The sequence below is a fragment of the Gouania willdenowi genome, chromosome 4, assembly GCF_900634775.1.
Source record: "Gouania willdenowi chromosome 4, fGouWil2.1, whole genome shotgun sequence".
NCBI lineage: Eukaryota > Metazoa > Chordata > Actinopteri > Blenniiformes > Gobiesocidae > Gouania > Gouania willdenowi.
The window spans coordinates 31,000,724-31,027,430 of NC_041047.1; the positions used below are offsets into that span (position 1 = coordinate 31,000,724).

General features: G+C 39.3%; 1 protein-coding gene across 1 annotated transcript in view; it reads left to right on the forward strand.

Moving 5' to 3' along the window:
- The first annotated feature begins 2,000 nt into the window (after nt 1-2,000).
- nhsa (Nance-Horan syndrome a (congenital cataracts and dental anomalies)) overlaps nt 2,001-26,707 on the forward strand; it is an 87,158-nt gene continuing 62,451 nt past the window's right edge. Inside the window, exon 1 of the mRNA XM_028444744.1 lies at nt 2,001-2,408. Coding sequence (XP_028300545.1) covers nt 2,138-2,408 — 271 coding nt within the window. The 5' untranslated portion in view covers nt 2,001-2,137. The remainder of the gene's footprint in view (nt 2,409-26,707) is intronic.

The window sequence follows — 26,707 nt, forward strand, 5'->3', positions numbered from 1 at the left end:
TTCCTGTTGACAAATGGTATGAAGATGTCTCTTATTTACAGGGAGTGATTTATCCTGACTCCCTCGTCTTTACATCTAGCTCATACACAATGGACCACATGAAAAGTTTCAAGGGACTGGAAGTTCACAACCAGTTTGTTTGTGGTTGGATTTTTGAAGTAGCTGTTTTTATTCATAATTGACTCTATGTGGTTAAATCCAGGGTAAGTTGGCTAATTTTTCATAATTCATCTGTAATATAAGTGTGCAATGCTGTTTTTTCAGAATCTGAGCTATTTTATTGATGACCTACATTTGTGCGAAAAATAGATCTGCACACTTTTCCCAAGCTTTCGGTCAAAGGACCTTCATCAGGATAACAAGCAACATGGCTACAATAAACAGGCTTATGTAATCCAGCTGTGTTAGAACACCCAATGCAATCTATGGTTTCAAAACGTTTCCTGTGGTGGCTTGTTCTTCCATCATGGTGCAGGGCAAGTGACGTGCTGTGAGCGCTAGGGTAGGGTAGGCAGGGCGTTGCAAATCAAGACCACCAATGTCAACACCAATGACAATGCCATATGTTTCTGCTGACAAGTGTTAATTCAATTCAATTCAACTTTATTTGTATTGCGCAATTTACAACAAAGTCATCTCAATGCGCTTATCAAAATAAAAACTTATAATAAGAAAGAAAAAACCCAACAAGATCCACATGAACAAGCATTTAGCCATCTAACAAAATCATCATCATAAACACCGTAAAAGAAACAAAAACAATTATTTAATATAGCCTCCATACTCTCCCAACAAGATATATCTCATGACACGACAGCACATTTGTTGTTTGTGTTGGAAACACGGAGAAAATAACAACAACAACAACTCGAAACAGTCTCAGTGAGGAGCATCCACAAAGCCAATCCTACCATTCACTGTGGAAAGTATGAAACATTACCTTTGCTGAAGGTCTGGTAGCTCAGGTGTTGGTCTCCCATCTTTTAAAAGCTGTCGTTTTTCCTCAAAAGAAAGTTTTTTTATCGTCTCAACTGTCATCCTTTCTGTAGTGTTATCCCGCCCAAAGCTAGAGATCGTAGCAGCAGCGGCCAAGCTGTAGCAATTCACTAATGCACTGTGAAGCTACGGATAGCATTTAGCTTAGCATGGTTACGTCCAAAGGCAGCATAGAGAGCTGCCTTTTTACGGAAATGGTTGTCATCTTGGGGAACCGGGCAAACATAAAAACACGCTATGGATACAGAGGAAGAGCAGCAATGTGCTTTTGGGAGGGGGTGTGGCCTCCTCCTGCCTTACAGCAGAGTGGGACTGTGCAGCGTCTCTGCTGTACCAGGAAATAGCTATGTTTAGTCATTTGGGCTATGAAAAGCACAAAATGCTGACACTTTCAAACTTATAGGTACTGTACTGTAGGAAATCGGAAATGGAAAAATAAATAATTTATAATTATATTATAATTAAAACAAATCATCAAAATATCAATTCAATCTTGGGTAGGCACTGCCTACCTTGCCTACCCTGACTGCACGTCACTGCGCAAGGCCATACATCACGTGACCTGTGAGGTCATGTGACATGGGTCAATTGCTTCTTGTTCTTTTTACTTCAATTCCTGTTTTTTTTTTTTTTTGCTGGGTTGAATCATACTTAAAATTTTGCGCATTTCAGTTGTGTTTGTTTTTCTTGCATCTACATATTGTGTATAACGTTTGCATTCGGTTAAGATAGTTATGTTATTTATTGTTGATTTTATATGTTAATTCTTTAATAAAGTATTTTTTTACTGATCCATCGTCCTTGACTTCATTCATCATCATTCTGGGAGGCCCCTTGCCTAGGGCCCCCAGGGGGTCTAGAAACGCCCCTGCTTGTCGCATGTGCTCATGATTCATGAAAAAGACCTGATCCACGAAGCTCGAAGACTCCGTTCCGTGTTTTCGCTATTACATTTTTTTAAATCCACCTCCAGTGAGGAGCGCTGAACAACAGAGAGCATCAGGCCGGCAGATGAGCGGCCAGCAGCGGCTCTGAGAGCACCACAGTCCTCCGGCAGAGGAAAAGGATGGGAGTTGAGGAGCTGAGAGGGGAGCACAGCTTCAAACCTTGACTGGATTTGTCTCCACCAGTTTACAGCAACATGCCGTTTGCTAAAAGAGTGGTGGAGCCCCAGTTACTGTGCAGGTACAACGAGGAGGGGGTGCTCTTCGAGGACCTGGTTTCCATCAGTAATGTGGCTCTGTCCCGGACCCTGCGCCAGCTGTCGGACCTGGCCAAGCACGCCTGCTCCATATTCCAGGAGTTGGAGAACAACCTGACCTCCACCAGCCAGCGGCTCAGGGCTCTGCAGGGCCGGATAGGACACCTCCAGGACGGCTGCACGGAGCTGGACGCCAAGCAGGAGGCAGTGCGTGAGTACTGGGACTATTACTGGGACTATTACTGGGACTATTACTGGGACTAGTACTGGGACTAGTACTGGGACTAAAGGGTGCTGTCCAATGATGCCTCGCGCTGCCTTCCCGCTGCGTGCGCGAGGGTCAGAGAAAGCAGCGCGAGGCATCATTTAATCTGTTAATGAAAACAAATACAAACACGTGGTGAAATGTTGTAAAGTAGCCTCAGTTTGGGGAAATTAGACGAAAAATGTACGCAAAACCTTTTAATCCACGCCTTGAAGTGAATACGGATTTAAATATTACTCTGTGGTGGTAAAAGTTACACTGGGAGCCATTCCCCGCTGAGCTCGCGTCTTCTCACGCTGAGGGGCGTGTGTCCCACGGTACCTCATGTTTACCACACACACACACACACTTTTTATTACACTTTAATAAGTACATATAAAACTACTGTCAAATCACAACATAAACGATTATATTTTTATGTTTTTGTTTGATATCTACATTTAACTTGCTGTAAAGCAGACATGGGCAACTGGCGGCCCGGGGGACACTTGTGGCCCTCACTCTAATTTTGTGCGGCCCCTAAAACAAATCCCCAAAAATTGTATTTCAAGAAGAAGGCCAAAATAAGACACACAATAACTCCCAAAAACACACCAAAAAATTCCTAAAATACACAAAATGACTCGTAAAACACTAAATGACAACAAAGACAGACACAGCAACCACTCAAACAAACAAAATGACTTGCAAACACGTTACAGAATAACTCAAACTGTCAACAAAATTACACAAGATGACAGGAAAATATAGAAAGCGACACCGAACATGCACAAACGTACAACATACATGCAGAAAATGACAGAACAATACACGAAATTACAACAAGAACACAAAAAATAAAATTATTCTAAAATGCTGACATAAATGTTGATTATGTGGCCCTCAGTTCAGATGTAATCACATGTTTGTGGCCCCTGCTGAGAGTGGCTCATCCCTGCCGTAAAGGATTTGTTATTGGCTCTTTAAAAAATAAGTAAATAATATATTTAATCATGTTGTGACTATTAAGCCAATCACTGATATTAGCTACAGTTATAAACACAATTGTCATTAAATAATACAAAATAAAAGGCTTTAAAATGCTTAAAATAAAGTTCAACTGTGCTTCTTTACACATTTTGGACTTATATTATGCAGGTGCTCAGTTTGGTTTCTGGGATAAATATGAGAGCCTTTTTGTGCAGTTTTGTTATTATTTTCTGAGCACCATGTTTTCCCTCTTTATCATTGACTTTGGTATTTGAATTTTGAATTTGAAATACTCTATTAATCCCTGAAGGGAAATTTGGGTTTTACACTGTTATTTTAGGGACATGCTTCTCACACACATCCATTCACACACATGCACAAACAGGACCTGTGGACATGCATTAATGGAGAGAGTGTCAGAGTGGGGCTGCTTTTACTATGAAGGGAGCGCACCACAGCAGTGTTGGGGTTCTGTGCCTTGGTCAAGGGCACCTCGGCAGTGCTCGAGAAGGGCCATGGCACCTCTCCAGCTACCAGAACAACTTCTGTACCGGTGACTAGGGTTGAACGATTTTGGAAAATAATCTAATTGCGATTTTTTTTTCCTCAATTTTGCGATTGCGATTTAATATGCGATTAATTAATAGTTAGCATCTTTAATTAATTAATAAAGAGCCTCTTGTCATGTATTTTTCAATGAATGCAAGCAATAAATCAATTTGTTTCATAATAAACAATTTCAGATTTATTTACACTTATTAAATATACATTTTAAAGCACAGATTACTACAATAAAGCAAACAAATCTGTGGCTTTACCTCTTCAACATATAGAAAGTTTGCACTTCTTGTAGTGTAGACCTTTGACAGCATGTGCAGACAAAGAAAGAAACAAAACAAAAAAAAATCGCAGCCTTTGCGATTAGAAAATTGCGTTTTATGATATCGCGATAATATCGCAAATGCAATTAATCGTTCAGGCTTCCCAGCAACCCTCTGGTTCCCAACCCATTATTTCTTAATATGTGTCATCCTGTATCTGGTTTAAAGTGGTCGATTGTTTTATACACGAACATTTATTCATGTATAAGGGAATGGGTGGTTGTCCTGTCTCATTTGTTTAACATTGCTTAGTTATCATAAATAATTCATTACCCTGATAACACAGCATGAGGCCATCGGCTCCTTTAATCTGTGTGGACCCCACCTCCCCACTCTCTCTGTGTGTGTGTGTGTGTGTTAAAACATGTGCAAACGCGCTCTCCTAAGCACCCGTGCACCAGCCCACCACACCACAATCTCCTCACACAATTATCCACCTTATCCCCCGGAAACAGTGTCTGCTGCAGCTTGGACATACCCCAGTGGATTTCACCCCCTTTTTTTTTAGTTTAGGTTCAACAAGTCCTTGCATGTTCTCCAGACCCTGCTTCCTGGGGTCTGTGAAAGGGTGGCTCAAAGGTGTTTATTTACGCACGTGGATGGAAATCTGCCGTTAGCCATAGAAATATGACCAAGCCCTTTCTTATCCAATGTAAATGTGAAGAAAGGTTCTGCAGAAAGGTTTTCATATGCAGGCACACATTTTTTATTTGCTTGTTGAGTCACCATTGAAAAGAAAGTAGTTGTAGCTGTTCAACTTGAGTCAAATGGATGCTCAGTGATGTGGTCATTAACCTCATTTAATCAGTGCCTATTTGAACAATGCCTCAGCGATTAAACTGTTGGCATTGATTGTAGCTTTCTTTCACTGTCTCGCTTCAGTCTCTCCGTCTCTTTCCTGTGTAACAGTTCAATAAAATTCCAATAAAAGGAAATGACCTCATAAGGTGTGACAGGTGGCTCAGTCCTCTATTTTGCTCAAATCAACAGTTGCACCTTAAGAAATTAGTGTTGGTCGATCTTGCTTTATGTATTAACCATTACCACATGCTTGAATAAATAGAAGCTGCTCATAAGTTAGGAGGGTTGGGACATTTCAGGAAGATTATCATGGGAATTAACGTGAATTAACGATAATAAACAGTAATAAATGGGGAATATACAAAAATTGAAGGTTGGTCCTTTACAGATATGTTAAATTTCATGTGAGTATACATGAGATTATCTCTGATATTCCTCAATCACAAGTACATGGCACACTACTTACTTTAGGGGCGTAGAGGCCACGCCCCCCGCTTAACCCTTTTCTCTAATCTATTTTCAAATTATATTTTACTCAACATTGATGTTTTAGTTGTGAATTCATTGTTCAATCAAATAATTGATGGTAAATCAAACGTTGCATTGGTTGTGCTGAAAGGGCAGTTATTGTAGGGCCCTATGAATTCTATTTTATTTTTTTCCCAAATTCCGTGTTTTCCACTTTAATTTTTTAAATTCCGTTTTTTTAGAAATGTTTATAATTTTTTACAGAACATATTTGTTTTTAACTTAATCAAATTAAAATATGTATTTAAAAAGTAAAGTAATATACATTTTAAAAGGTAGATATAAGTTAGTGGATTATTCTGACTGCTCCTTTTTAATTATTTATATGTCATATAAAGATGTATGAGATCAGCATTAATGTCACCCAATTTCCTCTCAGGGATCAATGGTTTACTGAATCTGAGCAGGTTTATTGATTAAGTTTTAAGTTAATTTCAACTTAGTTGAAATTAACCTAATTTAAATTATCCTATCTTTTGTAGCTCTGATGTTAGAATGTAACATTCTAATAACGTTGCTCCAACCGACTTTTATTTTGTAAACCGGAAGTTCCCACTGAAACGGTTGTACTTGAGGTAGCTTGCTGACTGTGAATGTCTACCTACGAGACACGAATAAAAGGCTGGAATAAAACGAACTGAATTACAACAGGGACTGAGTTATTCTTAGTTAGCCAGACACAACAATGTGAACACTGAGCAGAGGAAGATGATTAAAGCTGATCACATTCTCACAGAGCTTTACAGGCACAGCAAAGTTAAGAGGGCACTGATGGCTCTGTATTTAGGAGTCAGTGATGATTTGCGTTGTTTTTAGACGTTCATGGTGGTTTAGGTTGAGGTTAATGCAGCCAGGAAAGGAGGGGGGAGGGAGGTTCACCTAATAAGCGGTCCCCGGAAACATTTTCCATTAAAAAAACCCAACGGATGACGACGTTTCATGCCGATTCTGTCCATTTCCGCATTTAACAGTTTTCATTGGTCGATTCCGTGATTCCGTCTGCGATTTCGTTATTGCAGATTTTATAGGGCCCACTGCAGTTGATTTTGCTTTTTGATTATAACATTGAATTGAACTGAAATCCCATTTTTGATGTTTAAGATTGTATTACATTCTGTAAGTCTTAAAAAACCAAAATGCTGACAAAACTAGAATAATTGTAAAGTTCTGGGAAATGAATCTGTTGAAATTTTTTTTTTTTTTTTTTTTTTTTAATGTATTATTTTGCATGGATGCTAATATTTATGTTTGGGTATGATAAAGTTATTTAAATTTACTCCCAATTTTCATTCAGTCCTCATAAATAATTGTTATGCAAAGTTTTACATTTTTGGAATATTCCCACATTTCCTGAGCTTAAATTCCCACAGAAATTTACTATAAATTTTCCGCCCCTTTGCAACCCTATAAGTTAGGATTGGTTTTATTGTTTTTATTATCTAAACTACACAAATCTAAACAAATTTACAGCCTGCAGCCCAATTACAATCTGTGTTGTATAATCATATTGAGTTATGCTGTGTTTGATGCAATAGGAGCATATGAAACCTCTCACGCCACATGTTGCTTCACAGGAGTAGCTTTGCTTTTGAAACTGCTCTTGCTCTCCGTTTTTGCCTAAAAAAAGACTAATTACTCCAAATTGTGTTTTTCATATTTATGAGTCGGGGGAGCTTTAAACGGGACCAGCCTCCCTCATCTGAATGACAATGTGTATAAATGGAGCAGTTTGTGGCACGGCGAACCATGTGGGCGGGGGTGGGTCTCTCTTTAGGATGTGGCTGTGATTCGTCAACACAGCTGCAGATGTGAACAGTGTTAGATTTGGCAGAATCGGCTGTGGATGTGTTCACTTACCAGCACCATGCTGGTTATATGAGTGTGTGTGGTGGTGAATCAGAGGGAGGATTTAGAGGAGAGCTTTATTTTGGTTGTTCACAATGTTGTATTATATGCACACAGGCTTGTTTCTAAATGAGATACTTGGTCTGAATATATGATAAAATGACAGTGACTCCTCCCAGTATTAGTTCATCAGTAAATAATGCTGCCCTGTTTCAATGATAGTGTTGTGCTTTCTACTAAACAAGTCAAGAAATCCTTGCTTTCACTTTTTGTAATCAAAAGATGCAAATCTTTTCTCATTCCCACATTTATCCTCACTCATACACGTACAATCGTGACAATGGCGCCTGATAAATAACCCTCAGCCTTGTGTTTAGATAGCTCTCCTGTGACACCACATCAGTAGCCACGGTTACATAATGTTTTTTTAATTTGCAATTAGTTATTCCGAATTAAATTATTTGGAATGACAGTTCTGCTTAGTGTTAACATGGAAATAGTAATTCCAAATTGAGGTTTACATGGAAAACTGGTTTATTCCACTTTATTCTATTCCGCTTTAGGTCTGGGGGTTGGGAAGGGTTTTGATTGGACAAGGGGAGAACGTGACGTATCACGTCTATCGGGAAAAACACACAACAAACCTTTTATTGTTGGCTGTAATACAGCCGACAATAAGAGTGAGAACCTGAGAACTGTTTTCACTTTTATTTTAATTGTAGTTTTGAAGCAGCAGGTGGACAATAGCACACGTTGGTCGCCTGAGCTGAAGGAGATAGGAACTAACACAGTTTGCTGCACGCACCGACTCCGCGGACAGAGTTCCCCCTGAACACGTTTGTGCCTTTATTTTGTTGCTTCTCCACGTCGGTCTTCCTTTTTCCTCTTGTTTTGCCGTGTAACCCCTGTGCCAAAAGCCACATCAGCTGGAATATAAAGCCACGGGACTGTCTCTACTCTCAGCTCGGGAACGCACATTGACTTGACGAGCAGCCAATAGTAACGCTTAAAACAGTTCATGGGATCGCTCTGTTGGTAGAAAGATCTCCGATTGGCTGAAGTCCAGCGTCATTCTCCTGTATTTATAAAGCTCATTTACAGAGCCAGGAGAAGGAGCAGAGATTCACTATCCACTCAGAACACTTTGGATTATAATATACAATACAATAGAATAAGTTGATTATGGATTTTTGATCAAATAAAACAAACAAAAAAACTTACAAACTGCAGCTTTAAGTGTTTACAAGATAGAGGAATTATCTAATTTGAAATTAAAATGGGAATAACCCAGTCACCTAATTCGAATTTAGGTTTAATTCAGAAGTAAATTATCATTAGGAATTAAGTGTTTACAATAGGGATGTAACGATTCACTCAACTCCCGATACGATACGATTCGATTCACGATACTGGGTTCACGATAAGATTCTCTCACGATTAATTTCACAAAATGGGACTGTACTTAAATGACTGAAAAATATTCCTTTATTTTTTTTGGGGGAAAAAAAACTAGAAAATACTGTACTATTTTCCTTTTATTTTTCATTGTCAAAAGAATCCCTTGATGAACTATTCAAACAATGCAATTTAACTAAAAATAAATCTTGAATGAAATAAATAAAGGAATAATACAAATGAAGAAGCCTATTCATTTAAATTCTGGTTCCATAGTAAACAATACAAAACTGCATAATAGTTCTTTTTCTTTTTAAAAGTGCAACTGAAAATGTATTTTGTGACTTAACAATTGGACCTTAAAAAAAAAAAAACAGTCTGCACTGTATTTGCGTCAGATATTTGTTTGAACCAGCAGAGGGCGATGCTAACCCAGTGGTCGGTTGGCATGCAGCTAAGTGCAGTGAAGAAGAGATGCTATGCTAGCAGACAGAGCTAATAGAAAAACGTGACTTTTACAGATATTCACTTAATATTACAGATATTCTTTTGGTGCTAAAGGGGTAAGGAATCATTTATGAATATGTTTAAGAGTAGAAGGCGGCCAGAAAGAAAGTATTAGCAGATTTCGCCCGCCGCCATGACTTCTGGATACCGCCCTCTGCTGGTTAAAAAAAGTACTGTGATTCAATTTTCCCAGCATCGATGTGAACCTTGATACCTATGAATCGATTTTTAACTGCCTTACGATTAATCGTTACATCCCTAGTTTACAATGTCAGTTTAAAGAGGAATTAAAGCTCCCATGTAAACGTGGCCAATGTATGCCTTGGACTGCCATCAGAGCTCAGTCAGGCGTGGCCTGGAGTCAGTGGAGTGCCATCCCATGTCGTAGCACTCCGCTTGGTTTTATGTTACACTGGCTTTGTGGAGAAACCGGAGTGTGGTTAGGGTGGTGGGCGGCGGTGGGGGGCGGTGCATAATAGTTGTGGTGGTGAGTGGCCCTCTGGCTTTTTCTGGTCTCACAGCACATGGCTGGCTGCTCGCCACATTCCTCTCACAAACCGTATTAGAGACACATACATACAGAGGAGATCAGCAGTCTGAGCCACGCCATGTCAGCATATTTGGTCATTCATCATTAATGCAGTAAAAGAAGCCATGCAATGTCCTATCACCCATTACACTTTGAACAAACGCTAAAACTTTAAAAAGTTTTACATTTTAACCTAAGTATATGAGCTGTTATGTAGTGTAACTCAGTGGTTCTCAACCTTTTCAGCCCGTGACCCCCAAAATAAAGGTGCCAGGATCTGGGAACCCCCACTTTAGCTGAAGGTGGCTGAACATTGAAGAACAGTCACGTGGAGACATAAAGTCAGCAAAATTATGGTCCATTGTTCTATGGATCTGTGATAACCACATTTATTTATTTATCTGAATAATATCCACTGTTATCCAGGAAGTTTATCATTTGCACCATAATATATAGTCATCTTAAAGATGTAAGTCCTTTTTTTAATCCGAAATAAAATGGGATAAAAGTGACCAAAAATGGTGGAAAAGGTGGTGAAATGGGATTTTAAAAACCACAGAAATTGGTTAAACGTTGCAAATTATAGCGGCCAAAGTTGTAAAAAGGGTTAAAAGTGTCAATATTGTCTTAAAAGTGTCATCAATGTGGGAAGTGGGGTAATGTAATTTGAAAATTAGTTTTAACAGGCATATAATGGGTATGACAAATCGTGAATGTGTTTAAATTGGCAAAGGATGGAAAGGGTGAAAGTGTTTAAAAGTGCTGAAAATGTCTTGAAAATGGAAAAAAAAAATGTGCAGAAAAGGAAAAGCAATTTGTTGGAGAAGTGGTAGAAATGGGAGTAACGTAGTAAAAATTTATTAAAAGGAACAAAAATATGGCAAGAAGAAGTGATGAAAACAAGTTAAAACATGGCTAGTTTGGTGTAGTTGCAGAAAAGTAAAAATAAACAAAAATAAGCTCAAATTGTTAAAAAAATATTATTACGTTTCTTAAAGGCATCTGGCGACCCCCTCCCAGTGTCTCCCGGGTCCCGACCCAAAGGTTAGAAACCAGTGGTTTAAAGAATAGTTCATTCATTTAATAAAAGCTGACATGATTATCTTGTGTTGTATACAGAGACAGGACCTTTGTTGGTGAAATAAAATAGTTACACAATGATCATTTCCCACCACAGAGGTTGAAATGAGTTTTTTTTAAATATCATAAATCTGGGTTTTGTGCACAAGACCAAGCCAACGTTGTCAGCGTTTGTTAAAATAAAGCTCTTCTTCGGGTAAATCTTGGGAGTTTGCAGACATAAAATATCTATCCAATCAGAGTCCGTCGGAAAAATGTGCATAGCTGAAATTCCAGCATTATTCTACGCCTGACAACCAAACACTTTCCCAGCATCTTAGACTTAGTGGTTATGGGGGTAAAAGTTCAATCAATGCAGAACCTCAAGCAATTTTAACTGTCACAAGATCATTAAAAGAACTGCCAACAACATTCATTCTCTACTCTATTACTGGTACCTTTATGTGTCAGACAGGAAGTCGAGCCCATGATCATACACACACCGTGGCATGTTATGAAACAATAATAAAAGTCTTAATTTATTATAACAGTACTGGCTCTGTGGCTCAGTTTGATGCATTATTTCTGTTTAAATAAAAACTGAGCTAAATCTTCATTCCTCCACTACTACATTTGTCCACCCCCGCGACCCGTTGTACATTTTATTGACCCAGTCTGGTCTGGTCTCTGACTCTGACTCTGACGTACTAAGTGGGTTCACATTGATGAGTTAATGCACGCTTCATTCAGGGTCAATAACTGTGCAGCTTACATGTCATGTAAGGTTTTTTTCATCTGATTTCTCTGTGGATTCTGTTTTTAGTTAGAAAAGACAACAAAAGCTTTCAATTTATACATCAAGGGCTCTCTTACGTCTCTTTCCTCCTTCATTATCAGGAACGAGAGCATAGTTGTGCAGGTCCAGACAGCCTGCCATTGATATAGTAGCCCTGCTAATTATAGAGCACATTTCAAAGAGTTTGCTGGCTCATTCCTGCCACCAACCCCCTTCCCTCCTCTGCCCAGACGCACAGTGAGACAGCCCAGACTGCCTGGATGCTGGGGCTTGTTTTCATTCAGCTGTCACACACACTGTAAACTACAGTGAGTTACCAGAAGTCACAAAGCTCAGGGCTCCTCGTTGCCCTGAAATAGTTAGGTGGATGAACGTAAATGTCAAATGATGCCAGTGCCTAAATATCTTAAAAACAGGCTGCATGCTGTCGCCCTTTAATGAGACCACATTGGAAACTGGAACATTTCAAACCTGGGAGGTTATTGTGAGATACTGTATCTCTCATATGGTTTCACTGGCCACATTTAAGTGAGAGCTTTAATTCGTCTTTAATTCAGAAAAAAAGGTAAATTAAACTTAAATCCGAATTAGGTGGCTGGTTTACTCCAGATTTGAATTCAGATTTAAGTAATCTCTCTTTCTTCTAAACACCTAATTTCATTTTAAGTTAATTCCGGTCGTTCTGCGCATACTCGTCTTGCCGCGATGACGCGCTGGTGACGACATAGTCGAGGATGGCCACCCGGACTCCAGCCGAGACTATTTATTTAATAAGAGGCTTACAATACATGGATATAATGAAAAGAGTGGATGGATGAATGGAAGCATAAACATGCAGACATTCACATGGACACAGACTTATTACACACATACGGACTAGGGCTGGGCGATATGGCCTTTTATAAATACCGCGATATTTTTAGGCCATGTCACGATACACGATATATATCTCGATATTTTGCATTACCCTTGATTTAACACTTTGATGCACAAAATCACACCAGTATGATGATTCTATATGTCTACATTAAAACATTCTTGATCATACTGCATTAATATATGCCAATTTTAAACTTTCATGCAAAAAAGGGGATATCACAACTAAGTCAAAGTTGACATAACTGTATTTATTAAACAGTGAGTGGCTCAAACATAAAATTGTCAACAGAAAGTGCACGTTCTGTGCAAAATTGTCACAGAGACATTTCAAAACAAGACATTAGTGCAGGATGCAACTCACATGGCATTTCAAAATCACAAAATTAAAGTGCACTTTTTGTACATAATGCCACTACAATATTTTAAAACAAATAGTGCCCTTTTGTGCATGTTGTCATTAAGATGGCATTTCAAAAAAAGTCCGCGAGTTTAACGGTATGGTCATTTTCAACACCGCACAGACTACAAGCTGCGATATATCGAGTATATTCGATATATCGCCCAGCCCTAATACGGACCTCTGCAAACAGAACGGCTTCATCAGGGCATGAAGTACCAGAGCTTCACTAATGACACACGGATTATTATAAAGTTCATTTTTCACTCAACATTCTGTATAGTGGAGGTAGAACAGCTGTTGCATCAACGGCTGGCTCTGATTAACCAAAGTACAAACTTCGATAACCTTCTCCTGCTCAGCAGATGAAAGTGAAACCATGTGTTATGGTCGAGCTGCTGCTTCAAAACTACAATCAAAATAAAAGTGAAAACTTTTCTTATTATGTGGCGTTTTATGCTGTAGCCAAAAAGAAAAGGTTTGTTGTGTGTGTTTTTTCTGATAGACGTGAATACGTCACATTCTCCCCTTGTCAAATCAGAACACTTTAGGTTCCCACCCCTAGACCTAAAGCAGAATTTAATAAAGCCGAATAAACCGGTTTTCCATGTCAACCTCAATTTGTAATTACTATTTCCATATAAACACGAAGCAGCAACACTTTCATTCCGAATAATTTAATTTGGAATGAATAATTCAGAATTAAAAAACATCATGTCATACTTGTAGATCATCCTTTTTACGTAATCGTTTTTTAGCCCAAAAAATTCAGAATTGTCAAAAGGTGAACATTGAATTGATCTTTGCAGATGTATAAAGTTTTCTCTCATACCAACTAACGGAGGTTTACCACCATACACCACCAGGCCTCCCACTGAGACTCAGGTCTCCTCATCGACCACTGAAGTGGTTTCTCCTGAAGCGTTCTGTCCACTCAAACATTCTCAGAAACCACAGGGCACACACACACACACACACACACACTGGAGGTGTCATTTAGGGCAGATGGGAGGGAGAACCTGGAGGCTGTGTTTGTTTATGAAAAGAGACGTTTTGTTAGAATTAGGGTTAGGGGTTTTCCCTGCTTTTGTTTGAGGGAAATGTGTGAGTTATTACACTTTAAATTCCTGTGGTAGCACCCTCCACGAGAACAAGTGGTCCTGAGTCTGGCTGTGCTCGCACCTCAAAGCCCTCAGCTGGTTTCCTGCATATTTTCAGGTGTTGCCTTTAGGGCCTCTGAATTCTCTAATGGAAGCATTCTGCTGATGGAGTTGAGTTTTATTTGTTATTTTTTGTATTCTTCATTATAAATCAGGAGCCAGGATAAGATACCACTCCACACTAAAGTGTCAACACACACATGCGCACATACATACATACACACACACGTAGAGCAGCATTCCCCCACAGGCATTACTCTTTATGGAGTTCTCTGAGGCATCGGGGGGTACAATTCATGCCTGAAGAGGAGGTGAGATGGGGGTGAGGGTGGGCAACAGCTCCCCCTCTTGACCTCAAAAGCCTGCTGACCTCCCAACCCCCCCATTCCCCCTCCCACACTCCTCCATCAAAACACAAAAGAGCAAACACAGACGCCTCCATCTTGCTTATCATGCTCCCTCTAAAGACTTGACTGGCCAATTAGAGTAGATTTAACATTCTACATGATCCTGGATAGCCACAGGTCAGCAGAGCGTTAAAACACCAGGCCAGGGCCAGGTCTGATTAAACTGTCAGGGTTGCCTCAACAACTACTTCATCTGAGCAGTGAATGGAGCTGACGGAAGCAGTTAACACAGACATTACTGATAATTGTGTCTACGGTTTTAAAATCTTTACTTTTGATCATAAAACAGTCCTAACTTCTTTGTGCGTATCTATACGGGTAATATATAGATAGTTTTGTTTGCCAATATTGCAACAGATTTATGCCGTTCTCCAACATCTGTCCATGTTTTTCCAGAGCACCACATGTTGCTGCTCTGCTGAAGCTAACCGTCCCACGTTTTTTTTAAAGAGTAAAAAAGAAAAAAAAACTTCTGACCTCAGTTTAGCTTTACTGCTGCATCCATTTTATAGCACCTCATTCTTTCCCGTGGCAACCTAAAAAAATATTGACAGCTCAGACGGCAGTAAACCATTGCCGGCTGCTGTTAGCCAGAAGTATTTCATGCCACCTGCAATGGTTGCTCTCTTCTTGCCCGCGGTCTCTTTGTTAATAATTCTGGATATCCTCTCTCATTCCTTCCAGACGTCCACCCCTCACAAAGACAGACTAAAGTATTACATAATTGCACTTTCATGTGTTGGATTACTGCTGAAAGTGAAGATAAAAAGTTCAGTAAAGTCTCAATAAGCTCCTGTATTCTTACTGCACATGAACAGTTTGCTCACTCATCCGGTGATAGAGAATCGTTGGAAGTAAGTCATGAAGCAGACATGGGCAACTGGCGGCCCCGGGGCCACATGTGGCCCTCGGTCTAATTTTGTGCGGTCCCCAAAATAAATCTCCAAAAATTGTATTTCAAGATTTTGGAAGGAATAAAAAGTTCCAAAACACACAAATCGACTGCAAAACGCACAAAGTAGACAACAGAGACACAACAACCACCCGAACAACAAAAAACACAAAAGACAACACATTACTTAATAGCTCCAAAGACATACAAATGGTCAACAAAATTGCACAAAATGATACAGAAAGTGACCCCGAAAATCCACAACAAAAATGCAGAAAATTACAGAAAAATATACATGATTACACAAAATAACAAAAACACACATAATGATTCCAAAAACACCCAAAATAGATAAAAACTGACAAAACAACACCACAAAGATAACCCCCCCCGTATTAATGCTCAGATCAGTCATTATTCTAAATGCTGACGTTAATGTTAAAAAGGTCAGATACAATCACATTTTTGTGGCCCCTGCTGTGATAGAGTTGCCCATCCCTGTCATAAAGGATAATGTGACAGTGAAATTTAAAACTTCATATTGATCCCTGTTGATGATTCCAAGACTTTTTTTTTTTTTTTAGAAATGCCAGCGTAGTTTTAAAAAGGTGCATATTGTGTTACCTGAAGTATGAAGATACGGTAGAACAAACAATCCGCTCAAGGTTACACCAGACTTGGAGTGTCTGCAGGAAGGAACCATGTGTGATTTTGTAGTCTTTACCATGCAGGTGTTTAGACTGGGATTTGAGAGGAATGTGAACTCACCTCACCTCAGCAGCTCAAGCTTCAGCCACGTTGAGACTTTAAAGTTGAAAGAGCCTTTTCATCGCTCATCGTCTCACAGCGGATGCTTAAATAGAAAGCACCTGTACATTATGAGGGTGTTTGCCAATGCGAGTCATCTCAGTTAGGCCTAAGAACGCTGTGTTTCTTCAAAATGTAGAGCTCCATATGATGAACATATGAAGCTATAACTAACAATGGCAAAGAACCCATAACCTGCTGCTGCACAACGGATCCTGAAATGTCAGTGTGCTCTAAAAACTGAAGGAAAGATTACAGAAAAGTGTCTCAGCTACCTTAGTGCTCACCATGTGTTTGACCTGCTACATAAAACTGTCTTCATCTCCTTACTAGCAGCGTTTGTTCCTCACCCACTTTGAAGCCTCCCACAGCTGTTTCTGTTTCAGTAAATGACTGTTTTAGTTACACGTGAAATTGTTGATCATTAACACCTGGGTGGAATAATTGGTTGACACCTGAATATTATCCTAAAAATCCATTTTCTTTGTCTATTATTGTCAAACATCCAGAATGGAATTGTCTAAATTCATAAAAGCAAGAAAGACACTTACAACTCACCGTACATCCAATCAATAAACACTGCATCATTTGTCAGGAGTCAAAATAGCAGCCTCAATCAAATCTAATTTACTATCAGAAACAAGGTTGGAAAGAAAATGGATCAAAGGTAAATAGTGGGTTGCCAAACAAAAAAAATACCAATTGCTCACTCCTGGGATGTTCATCCACAAAAATATATTTGTGACGAAAGTAATGACGAAAATATTTAGTCATCAAAATGAACACTGGTCCAGAGACAACAGGACCAATCACCTCAACATGCTATTTTTACTCATTTATTGATGGTTATTGTCACTCTTCTTGCCCTATGCATTAAGAATTATTAATTAAGGATTAATACTTGCTTCATTAACCCACTTCATCGACTCAGAAAGAGTATTATTCTCTGATTTGAACTTGTTCAGTTTTATCTGTCACTGATGACAGTGTGATGTTAAGCCTTCTCTTGCTCAGCTAGCTCAGGCTTACCTTTCATGCTCTGATGTGCTTCTTGCCGTGTGCGTATGTTCCTGTGAGCCTTCTCTAGTGACTGTGATGTAGCACTTATAGTGTTGCGTGATACAGGAGTGCTCTGTAAGAGGGTGATCCAGTGTTTGCAAACGAGTCTCATTGAACTGGATTCAGAGCCTTCAGCTCTTTATTCCCTCACTGTAATTTTCTAGACATACAGAATAATACGCTTTTTTCCCCACTTTAACGTCACCTCCAAAACCATCTTAACCATATGCCTTTAACCTGAAGTGTTAACTGCAAAACTATTTAAAACCTTGATCTTAAACCTTCAACCTGAGCATTTACTCTGTACCTGAAACTGTATCAAGCAATCCACATCTCAAAAACACATAATATGTAAATATTTTAGTGTACAACACCCACAGTGACATATGCCTTCTCTTTGCCTTTCATTCTTGTTACGTTGAGCTCTATTTATCGTGTTTCCCAGTTTTTGTCCCTTACTCCTTGTGTGGCTTTTCATTTCAAGCCAGATGTATTTTTTATTTCCCTGATATTTTCAGTCCCTGCTCAGTCCCTCTGGCCTATTTCCTCATCTCTGTTCTTTTCTTCTCTATTCACTGAGCCGCTATCACAAGCTCTCATCTCAGTATCCCAGTTTCTTTTTTGGGACTTAGCCATATCTGCTTTCAGCAAATCTGCTGGGGAGAGAGCATCCTGCTATAGCAGTGAAAAAGTGCTGCTCTACCATAAAAGTAATCTGCTCTCCATTATGTTTTGCTTCTTTGGCCACAGTGCACTGAATTAAACATTTACCAATGACCACTGCAGCCTGAAAACTGAGGTTGTCCTTGCTGAATGAATGTGTCCAGTTAAATATTCAGTGCAGTTTCTCAGTGGTAATGCTCAAATCTCCTGAGAGCTACAGTCATAACCACCCATATTTAGAGGAAATGATAACAAGTAAGTCATCAAATGGCTCAACCTGAAAAAGCTCCAGGTTTGGCTTGATCTTCTGGTAAATACTTTTGATCTTTCTTAATCTGCAGTACACCACAAAGTTAGTTACTCTATTACCAGAAAACAGGATATTCTAGTTCCACACCAGTTTGACTCATTTGCTTCCAAGATTTGGATTCTTAGCACAAGGGAAGATCCAGTTACCAGTACAAAGATTTCACTTTCACTTGGGAGTTGTAGGGAACTTCCACTGACATCTGAGTACTGAAAGCACATAATGAACTAGAGACAGTTGTGGAGTTACTCCTGAATAAATTTGCAGGAATAGCTGACTTGTGATCCTATGGATCAGGGCCTTCCTAATGTCTCATTGGAGAGAAGTTTCAGACTCGTGTACTCCAGATGAGGCCTCCAGGTAGGCATGGGACAAGTTCCAGGATTTTTCTCACTTGGCATTTGAAGATGTTGGGATTCCTCTGGTAGAGCTGGTGAAAATAATAATATAGCGCTTGTCTTGTCATGACACTCAAAGCGCTTCACAGAAACCATTATTCATTTACACCAATCATACCGGTAGTGGTAAGCTACAATTTGCCCCTCTGACCACGTCCAACATTCATGCACAACTCAAGCTCATTCATACGAGGCAATTAGGGTAAAGTGCCTTGTCCAAGGACACAACAACAATGACGAGGATTGAGCGGGATACAAACCGCCAACCCTTGGGTTATTGGACGATCCACTCTACCACTGAGCCATGGCCACAAAATATTTGGAGACACCCGATCTAGAACAAAGAGTTTAAAGCATTTATTAAAATAAAAGCTCATTCATCTGCTTGTCAAGTCAGACTAAAGATTAAGTTTATGTAGAAACTAGAGGCAGGTTTCTAAAACCTAACATCTCCTTTGATATTTCTTATTAGTCGCTAAAGATTTTTCTTCTCAGTTTTGTTGTTTCAGTTAGATTACTTTGGTCTAGTGTTGTAGTAGTCGAGACCGGTCTTGGTCTCGAGACCAAATTTTAAAGGTCTCGGACTCTGAAGCATTTTGACTTGGTCTTGTCTCGGACTCGAGCTGCCCGGACTCGGAGTTTTCCGTCAAGACCAGCACTAATTCCTGCTATTTTTAAACTTTTATATAATGTGATAATAACACGGAGAAGAACGGGATAAAACAATCCTTTATTCATTCTTTAATCCACCCTGTATAATGACCGCAACCTTCCTTAATGTGACTGAGTGACGTGTGTGTGTGTGGGTGTGTGTGTGTGTGTGTGTGTGTGTGTGTGTGTGTGTGTGTGTGTGTCTGGCTACGGTGTCAGTTTGGACCGCGGAGCACAAGGGAGATAGAAACTAATCACCGGTAAAAATCTCAGTAAAACTCCAGAAAACAATCACCATGAATAAATATTATCTCCCTGGTAAAGACAGTAGCTCTAACAACAGGTACAATGATGAACTGGTGATATTACAGCCTGTGAATGCAGTACAGGGGACGCACTTACTCTGCTTCTGGGTCCTAGTGCCAGCCGTCCGGTGAAGCCTCTTCCGTTTACCGTGTTTACCGAAGTGTGTCCGTGTGAAAGTCTGCATGTTTATGCCTCTGTCCATCCACTCTTTTCATTATATCCATGTCTTTTAAGGCTTTTATTACATAGTGTCGGCTGTCGTATGGGCCGCCGCCATCTTGGATTATGTCGTCACCAGCGCGTCATCGCTGTAAATTGCACTAGCGCAGAATGACTCAAATAACTGTAAAGAGGTCCTATATTAGTCTATAATCTTTTTAAAGTGGTGTTTTTTTTGTGGCTTTAGACTCCAATTGCATTTATGTATATATGTTCCCTACAACAGAGGTTCTCAACTGGTCTCACGCTGGGACCCACATTTTGCCATGGTCATTAAATCGTGACCCACTTTTTTTTCTTTTTTTTTTTGAGAATTCAACCAACCAAATTTAGTTTTTCAAAAATAGCTGTTGAAAACATACATGTAATCTTTTTAAAAGCATAAATCTAAGTAATTTAATGTGCAACATGCATTTCACAGCATGCCTGTCGAAAGAAAAGTTTCTTTTAAAATAAAAGACAAGTCCAACATGAGACATTCAGTAAGCTATTTATTTATTTATTTTTGACCAGCTGTCCGCGACCCACCTAGTACAGGTCCGCGACCCACTTTTGAGTCCCGACCCACCAGTTGAGAATCACTGCCCTACAATATAAACAGGTTCACAATATAATTATTTTTTATAGTTTCTGTTTCCACTGTATCCAGAATAATAATAATCTTTCTCAACAACAACTATTGATTGATTTGTCACATGACTGTTCCAGGGTTTGAGTTTGTTTTATTTAGTTTCACATCTACCTGTAGCTCTATGTTTTTTAGACTGCTGACAACTTGTTTGTAGTTTTATTTCAGAAAGTTTCACTTTTACAGTTACAGCTGGAAACATTTGTTATTTGCATATCCTAGTTACATTACAGCAACCAAATTAAACTATATCATCTAAGTGAATTAATAAAAATGGCCTATTTAAAGGCTTTTTTCAAATTATTTTTTGAAATCTGTGACCTGTTGACCCGCACAACTGAAAGAATCAGAATCGTGAATCATTATTTCTTGGCAGAAATGCTTTTAAACACTTGCTGTACATTCAGCTGACATAAAAATCTTGTTTTCAAATATGTAGAATAATTGTGAATTTATCAGTTAATTTTTTGCAGGCACCTTTTTTCTCCGTCAAATGTATTTAAAATAAATTAAAATTAAAGAGAGAATGTTATTTAACTGTCGAACCTTGTCAGAATTTTATTTATTTATATATTTTTTTAAATTGAAAAAAAAAATGTTTTTGGTCTTGGTCGTGGTCTCGGCTTGTCTCGGTCTTGGTCTTGACTCGGTCTCGGCTCCCGAAAGTCTTGATCTTGTCTTGGTCTCAGTGCATTTTGGTCTCGGGCAAGTCTTGGTCTCGGATAGTGTGGTCTTGAACACAACACTACTTTGGTCAGCATTTTTAAAGATATAACCAATAAACAAATGTGAAAAGTGTGGAAAAAAAGGCAGATCAAAAGTAGACTTGAGTCAACTTCACACTTCTAATGCTACCATACAAAGTATACAACAGTGATGTTAAAGATCAGCTGATCAAGTTTAAGCCGGTTCTCTTTCAATGTTCACTTAACTGGAGTTCAAATAAGATAAGATTGTTGTTTTGGGGACTGATGACTACTGCTTCCTCAAAGGACGTGCCGGGTGAGCTCGCTGTAAATGCTTGGTATCCTTTCTATTGAAGCGGGCGCTGAATACACTGGACACAAAGAAAGTACCTGAAGGTGCTGCTGTGTTGATACACACTGCAAACGCCCATCTGTTGACTGTAAACCTGGAGCGCATCGCTGCCCAGAGTAGATGTCTCTCATTAAAGGCTTGGACCTACAGTACATATAGATTCCATTCATTTTCAAGGTGTGTGTGAGTGTCACTGATAGTTGTATTCCTTTTTTCACAAGGAAATTTAATTAAACTGTCAGTTGGTAAAAATACACCACTTTCCTTCATGTTATCTGACAGTCCATCTGTCTGATAACCCGTTACAACCCAACACTATTCAAATCTGTGCTTGCGAATTTACCACAGACCAGCCTTTGATTCATCACCTTATCATCCATTTGTGCATCTTTCTCGCGCTAATCACAATGCATCACCAAACCGCTCATTTACCGTGTAATGAATGATCCCATGTAAAATATAGAAATAAACACTGAATCCAACCCGACCTGGCCAGTCTGGTTTGGACAAACATTGTCAGCTTTAGTCACTCTGCAATGTCCAAACTGAGGAACCATGTTAGGTCATTAAAGCCAAGAACACTTGTCCAGATGTAATTTCCCCAGTAAATACAGTTAAACAAAAATTTCATTATCTTTACCTGTTCATCATCAGGGTCCAATATGCCACTATTTCCTTTGGCCAATATACAGTAATAGACCTTGATTAACTGTTATACTAGTCGCCCTAATCTGTCTCTACCAAGTCCTGGATTCTCCCCAGGATTTGGCTGTGGCTTTGAAAACAGTTCCTATCAAACTGTAACCATCTGGAGATAATACACAATGGCACACTTTTACCATGATGACAGATAGGAATGTTTACTATTTTTGCTAAATTGAACATATTAGATAAAATGTGGTTTTGGGACTGATGTTCTCAGAAGCGATAGGCCAAAGATAGCTTGTCCTTGTAGTGACACTGTTTTTGTCAGTGCAAATATTGTGGTTTGGCATTGTTTGGGCAATGGTCCTTGTACAATCCCTAAATTACGTTTGTGAAACTTTGACTTAAATCAGAGTCCCTGGAAAAGAAGAATCCAATTAGTCAATGATAAAAGGTCAGAGAAGCTCCAACATTTTTGAAAGTTATGCGAATAAAAACATGCTGAATGTACTAAAACATTTTAACCTTTTTGTAGCTGAAGATAAAGTATGTAAAAAAAAGTGGTGGAACTTCTTACATGCTGTAACGGTAAGCCACCCTTATAGGCAAAAGGCTAAAGTTAAGATTTTAAACTCCAAGGGTCAGCTTTTTACAATAGAAAATGTGTTTGCTGTTTATTTTGTATTAGATAGTTGATAATTTGCTATGTTAGTGCAAATATTGTTATATAATTTTCAGTTGTTGACTTGTGATACAATTGCTTAAGGAGCTTGACCTGAACACTCTTCTGGGAATGTCTGTCCAAGCCAAATAAAGGCGTGCTGAATGATCAAAAGAAAACAGAACATTTCTGGTGGAGATGCAACATATAAAAGTTGTTGACATGATATAGAAAGCTGGACCTGAACAACAGCCATGTTCACAAAGAGAGAAGTGAAGGCCTAACTGTCTTTGTTTTTAATGTTCTTTTAGATTTTAAGCTGTTGAATGTTTTCTGTTGCACTTTTTGATCATGTAAAGCACATTGAGGTGCTTGTGTATGAAATGCTCAATACATATACATTTGCCTTGCCTTGTCTTTGTGAGGCAGAGCTGCGTGCCAGCTGGACGGCTGCTGGGACATTTTGTGCGACTCATTACCTCTCTATTGTGGGACACACAGCCGGAACACACTCTCTTATCAAAGTTCTCCTTCCCTCCATTTCTTACCTTCACAGAAGGTCAAGGTCTGGAGCCCCATGCTGGGACGATGCCTGACAGCTCTATCCACCATCAGCCAGTAAAAAATCCACAGCTTGGTCATGTGATCAATATAACTCAGGCTGTCTGTGGATAGTCTCTCTTTTTCACGTATTGTCTGGGCTGTTACCTTGGCAGCACTTTGTCAAGGAGAAGATATGCATAAATCCAACCCATTAGCGAGGACACAGTGATGACCTCTGATTTGATTTCTTTCACTACATGTGTTAATAAAATGTGCCCCCATCTGTTTTATTGCCCTGCTGTTTGTTCACTCTCAGACTAAATGCTCTAGTGGCACCAGCTTCTGACAGAAAACCTCATTCATCTCCTTGATAATGTTCATTCATCCCTGTCATAAAGCTGTTGTTTCTCAGTTTGACCAATGAGCCATGCAGCCGGTTAGAACAGGATGAACTCAGTGTGTGTTTTTTGATGTGCAGCAAAGGTGGATCAAAGACCACTTTCTTCTTAAAGAAAAACACATTATAATCAAAAGCATATGTTTCACTTTCTTGCAGATTCAGGTTTTACATTGAAGCAAAGGATAAAGGTCCAGCTACATTGTAAAAAGCAACATGTTATTTTGGACTTAGAAACATAAACTCTTATCCTGGCAGAATGTGACGACTCAACTAAAGCAACACCCCTTTCTCTCTGTTTCTCTCCTTGTGCTCTCTATGTGAGGTGTTAGTGTTTCATTAAGCCCGCTCATATCAGGTTATCTCTGAATCTGAATGGGGGAACCTGTAAGACACTGCCAGAGCCATCTGTGACTCTGCAGATGGCCCTGCTTGTTTAAGTGGGCCACGGTATAGGACCCTATCAACTAACCCGGATGGGACAATGGAGATTACGAGTGTCTGATCTCTTGGTTTAAACATAGTCTGAGGACTGCAGGACACGGGGAGGGGCTTGGTGTCCTGACCTTTGAATCCCACAACTATTTGGTTTATTTACCTCTAAATACTTCAAGCCTCAAAGTCACAAAGATTGACTGAGATGTATTTATAAGAGCCTCACACTTGAGTCAGAGGTATTAGTGTGAGACGTCTCCTAATGGCACTTGTGCTGCCTTTTGTGGCATTGGGCCTTTCCATTGGATGCTAAGCTTGAAGAATACCACATTCAAATTAAAGTTAATCATTAATGGAGGTCATAAGTGTTGAAAGAAGAGGTCAAAATAATCTTTGGTTCTTGACATCCTAAATACGAATTCAGCCCTGTTGATACCCATCAATGAAAAACCTTGTATTCCGTGTCCGATGTTACTTTTTTCTTGTGGATCGCTGCACTGCCTATGACTAGCTAAAGTCTGATCAGCCTGTAGAACAATAAGTGGGACTTTTAGATCTCAGGTATATTATGGACAAAAATATACATACTGATGGATCCATGCTCTGTCCATCTGTGATTGAGATAAAACATCTGTTTGATCACCACTATAGTAAAAAATTGTTTGCTTTAGGTGTAAACAAATGCTCAGATATATTAGAATGATCACAGTATTGCTTTTACATGGTTTAAACTAAATAATTAAAAAACAAAGAAACCCAGCCCCAATACTGCTGCAATGGTTTTACATGCGGTCTGTTATAGTCATTTCCCTCAGGATTTAATGTGATTGTCTTGGCTACCAAACATGCAATAGGGATTATATGAGACTGAGTGAAAACATATGACTGAATTTAAAAGTTAGAATTTTAAATATTCGAACATCCAGAAAATGAATGATGAATTGATCTCTATTTTCTTTAGTCTTTGAATTGATGTTATCTTTGGACTTTTTGCCTGTTGCCAGTTTTTTTTGTAAAATATTACCATAATCAAACATTAGTTTGAGATGTTTGTGAAAAGCTTCAAAAGTCTAATGTTCGATCTCATCCACTAAATGGAGAAATACATAAAGGTGTTGATCTTGACCGTAGTGGGAGGGTTCTGGTCAGGTAGTGAAAGGTTATCATATCACACTCTCTTTGCAGAAGAGCGGACATAGTGAATGTCATATTTGGTTATCAGTCAGGTTGGGAATGAAAACAAACCTGTGTGAACAATATCTTCAATAATGATGGAGTACAGATACAGGTTTTTGCCTGTGCTTTCTTTGGCACTAGCTTGAAATGGGAGTTATTGCACAACAATCACTTGACTGGAACCTCTTCCCACAGCTTTTGTTTTCATGACCTCTGCGCTTGAAAATACTTAGGAAACATGAGCCGTTGGGAATGATCCAAGACTGAGACATCCACCCGTGATTTACTTCTCTTTTCAAACCCATTCTCATCCGTGAAACACCTTGTAATTTATGACTTCATCTAAGGGAGGGAAGCGGTCACTCAAGATGTGTTGAGTGGCCATCATGCCCAAGAAATAGAGATTCTTTCACAGACCTCTTGATTTTAAATCTCTACAATTTTTCTATTGAATACAAAGACCATGGGGTTTTTTTCACTAGAAAGATCTCTAGTGAATTATAAAAGATTTGTTTGTGTTAATTGAAGGATGTACCACTGACGGGTAGAGTCCAACTTCATGCAGAAAAGTGGGGACAATGAAAACACCAACATTTTCAGTGTTAATTCCCTCTCCACTGCCTCTCAGCACTTCCACAGCACTTCCATTATTTTCTATACTTATCTACAAACAACAGTGCATAATGGCAACACACAGGAGTACATGCCTTTCCTCTGATATCACGCTGAGCCAGTCATGCCAATCAATGTGAACTATGTTGCATTTCTTTCTTAAAAGAAGCTCAGGCAGCTGCCCCCATGTCCTCCCATCTGTGAAATCAATGTGTTCAACGCTGGCTTTTGTTGCTCAGCGGCAATGGCACTGACCCCAGGGTCGTGGGTATGAATCCCACTGTGGCTACCCATTGTGAAAATATACACATTTGTGGTTTTTAATGCAATTTAATTTGGACCAGGTGTTATCGCCTTTCGGCAGCTTTAAGGAAAGAGTGTCAGTGTCAACAAAGATTCAACCGGATATTGAGCCAAAGGTATGAGTGGAAATATGCAGAAGGATGTGGCATCAACAAATCCATCTGTCTGGTTTGTGGGCAGACCGAGTGTTAGGAATGCAATCTGTGTTTTCAAAATGTAGTTAATTTTCTCTCACACAAGGGACTTGAAGGACTGGTTGGACAAATTGTGCACATCAGCCCATCAGTTGTCAGGTTGTTAAGCAGATTGTGATCGCTTGGGTTTACCTCAGAATTGTTGTTGGACCAAAGCT